Raw genomic sequence first — 4,922 nt, forward strand, 5'->3', positions numbered from 1 at the left:
ATTTAAGGGAAAATATTAGCATATTTTAAACATAGAATTTAGATGAGCCCCTGTTCTTTATAAATCTGAAGCACTACATTGCACGTTTATTTAGATCTTCCCTTAGTTACAAGAATTAGAGTACAGAAATCTGGTGGCGCTGCATGTTAATTTTATGTGCAGGTGTTTCAAACATGGCATTCAGGATGCAGGATACTCTACTTGAAAGTTGAAGTTATTACTCTCCCCCACCTTAAATAGTCAAGAGAGAGAGACTGATGGATTAGAAGCTAGGATAAATAAGAGAGAGAGAGAGAGGGGAGAACGTGAAGTCTGCAAAGTACAAAGAAAGTTGGCTCTGATAATATTAGGTCACACCCCTCCCAGTTTACGAGACATAGCTGTTGTGAAAGATCCGCAAGTCTCCTCTGTAAGCAGTTGATCTATAGACTGACAGTAATAAGAACATCTTCGACAGGTACAGCCTGACGGATGAGATTGATTACTGTTCGGTTTTAGAGCTTCTTCGACAGGTACAGCCTGACGGATGAGATTGATTATTGTTCGGTTTTAGAGCTTCTTCGACAGGTACAGCCTGACGGATGAGATCGATTACTGTTCGGTTTTAGAGCTTCTTCGACAGGTACAGCCTGACGGATGAGATTGATTACTATTCGGTTTTAGAGCTTCTTTGACAGGTACAGCCTGATGGATGAGATTGATTACTGTTGGGTTTTAGAGCTTCTTCGACAGGTACAGCCTGACGGATGAGATTGATTACTGTTGGGTTTTAGAGCTTCTTTGACAGGTACAGCCTGATGGATGAGATTGATTACTGTTCGGTTTTAGAGCTTTTTCGACATGTACAGCCTGACGGATGAGATTAATTACTGTTCGGTTTTAGAGCTTTTTCGACATGTACAGCCTGATGGATGAAAGAAGCTCTAAAACCGAACAGTAATCAATCTTCAAAGAAGCTCTAAAACCGAACAGTAATCAATCTCATCCATCAGGCTGTACCTGTCCAGGTACAGCCTCATGAATGACATCGATTACTGTTCGGTTTTAGAGCTTCTTCGACAGGTACAGCCTGACGGATGAGATTGATTACTGTTCGGTTTTAGAGCTTCTTTGACAGGTACAGCCTGACGGATGAGATTGATTACTGTTCGGTTTTACGTTTAGTGCTTCTTCGAAGTAAAGAATAACACAGAAACGGGTTACTTACACTGTTGTTTAACATATTTATAAACTTATTATAATATATATATAAAATGAAAGAAAACTACTGCGTACTTGTTAAGTTTCTGATGATTGTATATATTGGTAGAATGGTTTAGCGTATGATTTATATAAATGTTTGCTTTAAGAAATATAATTTATCGTATTTGTGTTGTGATACTAAACTTCACTAGGGGGAGAGGTTACGCTGATGCCCAGACGTAAGAAACAATTGAAATTTTGTTGTGTTCAGAATAAAGTCGCTTCAGACGAATAAAAACAGATGTTTTTGTTTTGTTTTTTAGAACAAAGCGAAACAATGGGCCATCTGTCTTCACCGCGAGGAATCTACCTCCAGATTTTAGCGTTGTACGTTCGTAAACTTACAGCTCATCCAATCTGGGGCAATAATAACAGACAGATTTAACCAAGAATGATACAACAAGTTGATGAAAACTTCTGGGTGAAAGGTTTTTGCCAGAGTAATAAAATAGAGACATTTGTATATTTAAGAGGGGTTTGTGAGCATTCTGGATATTGAAAGTAGAATTCAGTTAAATTATATATTTTTTTGATAACCCTTGGTAGTGCTAGGGAGGCAAGAGAGCGATATGTTTTGCCCCCCCCCTCCCAAATCGGTATATCTATATCAGTAAGCCCTATGGTTTCTTAACACCTAACGGAGTCAGTAGGACTAAATCAGAAGTCAACTAGGAAGTAAGTGATTAAGTTTCAATGAATTTCACAAGTGATGGTTTATGGTTCTGAAGCAAAATCTTGGGGGAAAGATTTGAATCCTAGCTGAAGTATGGAATGATGTGGTCACATGATTGGCTTTCAGAGGTCAGTGTCATGCATGTTGTGTTCACCACATGATTAGCTTCCAGAGGTCAGTGTCATGCATGTTGTGTCCACCACACAATTGGCTTTCAGAGGTCAGTGTCACATATTTTTATGGTCTTCCGCGTACTGAACATACTCCATAATTTATATGTATAAATATATTGTTTTATAAAAAGTTAGTACATTCTCCTTCAGAATTAGTAAGTATTTTGGTTCTAACACAACTGTAATATTCTTCAGTGTAATTATTTCAGTTCTGTTTCTTTCTAGCAGCAACATGTACAGAAGCAACATCCAGAATTCGTGAAGAATGTTCTGCTAGACAGCTAGAGATCTGTAAGATGGCAGTTCTGCAGCACGGGGATGTCAACGAAGCATCATTAGCACAACTTAATGTGAAGGAGTTATGCAGGTACTTTCAGTAAAGTGACTAAAGTTAAAGATTTTCCATCAGAGTATTTTGTGGCCTCTGTAATAAAATTCAACGAACATTATTTGTTCGATTCTTCTAGCCCTTTATTTTTATCAGACACAAGTTATTTAAAATAAAAAATAATGTGAAATACCGTATTAGTGATGGACAAATACTTCTGTTATCCAGAACTTTCACAGTCAGGAATAACAACAGTTATAAATGACATATATACTCTTTCCTTTATTCAATAAACTCTGAGTTATGTAGTTATTCTAGTAATCCTGAGGTATCGTATCTTGGGTATATCAGTTATTGAAATAATCTAGCATACATAATTTCGTAATACAGCTAAAGAATATAGTACATGAAATCTCAATCATTCAGTTGTGGTATATTGTATATTGTAAATAATATTGTTTATGTATCTATGTATTATTTTATTTGTAAATGTTTTGGGTTTCAGTTAGAACACATTTTATGTAACTTTATGTTTTAACCAGTTTTTAAAACATTTTACAGCAACTTAAGAACGAACATGAACTGTATATTCAACTACTCAAAGATGTGCATGGAACCAAGTGAAAGACATCAATTAAGTGATCTGATTATCCAAACTAGGAATATTGTTCATTATATTTGTAGAGGAGAAGACTCGGATGGTAAGCATTTTAAACTGAATGTAGATAGTGTTTCAAAATCATAAGCTGGAGAAACGATCTTTATAATTTCACGAAGCCCCAAGTGCATTTTCTACTTATTTAATGTACATTACTGACGTCTAACACTGTTGATGGCAGTTTATTTCATAAGTTAATCACCCTGTCTTCAGAATAAAACATAAATAGATCAGAGGCCGTTATCCTATCGGTCTTCCAAATCTTTTAAACTTCTTTCAAGATCAATTAAGAGGTTTTTATTCACTCCCCATAAGATTCATCCTCAGAATTATCCTAGTAGCTCTCCTCTGAACCCCTTTTTAATAAGTCAGTATCTTTTCTTAGATAAGAAAACTAAAACTGTATCCAGTATTTTGGGTGTGGCCTATCTAGCGATTTGTATAGAGATAATTACTTCTTTTGACTTGCAGTTAAATATGTCTATAAATAAATCCTAAAATTCTATTAGCTTTTCTACTAGAAATGGAACACTGCTTCAATAACCTGAGTGACTTATTGTTTTCTTAGTCACTTATGTTGTGTGATTTAGTGACTTATCCTTTTCTTAATCACTCTGTTGTGTAGTTTAGTGACTTATCCTTTTCTTAGTCACTCTGTTGTGTGGTCTGGTGATTTATTCTTTTCTTAGTCACTGTTGTGTGGTTTAGTGACTTATCCTATTCTGTAATCACTCTGGTGTGTGGTTTGGTGATTTATTCTTTTCTTAGTCACTGTTGTGTGGTTTAGTGACTTATCCTATTCTGAATCACTCTGTTGTGTGGTTTGGTGATTTATTCTTTTCTTAGTCACTGTTGTGTGGTTTAGTGACTTATCCTTTTCTTAGTCACTCTGTTATGTGGTTTAGTGACTTATCCTTTTTTTAGTCACTCTTTGTGTGGTTTAGTGACCTATCCTATTCCTAGTCATTCTCTTGTGTGTTCCAATCTATATGAAATGTGTACAAAATTATGGGACCACAAACACATTTCCTTGCACTTACTAAAATTAAAAATAACGTGTCAAATATTTGTTCAAATTACACGGATGAATCTGTGACGGTGCAACATTATCATTATGAGGAACCTGTCTGTACATTGTCCCAAATGCACGACATTAAATAAAGCCACTGTGTAATCTCTTCAATTTTTGTGTTTAAGTTTAATTTTAGTTTGTAGCATGTATATCATTCTTATTTTTGGTGCTACATTTCAAACACTTAGTTAGGTGCTTCTGTATAAATATACTTGTATAAAACCCATAGCATAATTCAGAGAAAGGAGTGACGAAAGGGCAAGATTAAAACCTTGGAATGTTTTCTCTCAATAGAATACTGGACGAGAGGGGATTGTTACGGACAAAGACGTATAAAGAAATGTAGTGAAAATTTCTCTAAGAAAGTGATAGACAAAAATAAGAACACGGAGACCACTTGTAGGTAAGTGTGGAGCCTACTGGCAGTTGAGTTTTGTTTCTGATAGATAATTAGGACAGATCTGATGTAGTCACATTTTTTGTGTTTATTTTGCACAGATTTTGTATGGATCGGTCAATCTCATCATTATCAGCACTGATACAGTCCATCATTATAAGTTATTGATCATAGAGGTTTCAGTTCCCTTGTTATCAATCTTTCCTCTTACCATCCCATTGTTATCAGGCCTTCATGTTATGAAGGCCTGATAACAATAGGATGGTAACAGGAAGGTTTGATAATCATGTAATGGTAACATGAAGGCCTGATAACAATGGGATGGTAACAGGAAGGTTTGATAACTGTGTAACGGTGTAACCATTACATAGTTATCAAA

The 4,922-nt window shown here is 35.5% G+C and overlaps 1 protein-coding gene across 1 annotated transcript in view; it reads left to right on the forward strand.

Moving 5' to 3' along the window:
* Positions 1–310: 310 nt before the first annotated feature.
* LOC111088662 overlaps positions 311–4,922 on the forward strand; it is a 15,680-nt gene continuing 11,068 nt past the window's right edge. The window contains exons 1-4 of the mRNA XM_022399394.1: positions 311–457; positions 2,317–2,455; positions 2,978–3,117; positions 4,441–4,549. Of these exons, the coding sequence (XP_022255102.1) occupies positions 2,385–2,455; positions 2,978–3,117; positions 4,441–4,549 (320 nt within the window). The 5' untranslated portion in view covers positions 311–457; positions 2,317–2,384. The remainder of the gene's footprint in view (positions 458–2,316; positions 2,456–2,977; positions 3,118–4,440; positions 4,550–4,922) is intronic.

Source organism: Limulus polyphemus, unplaced genomic scaffold (assembly GCF_000517525.1).
Source record: "Limulus polyphemus unplaced genomic scaffold, Limulus_polyphemus-2.1.2 Scaffold4206, whole genome shotgun sequence".
Taxonomy (NCBI): Eukaryota; Metazoa; Arthropoda; class Merostomata; order Xiphosura; family Limulidae; genus Limulus; species Limulus polyphemus.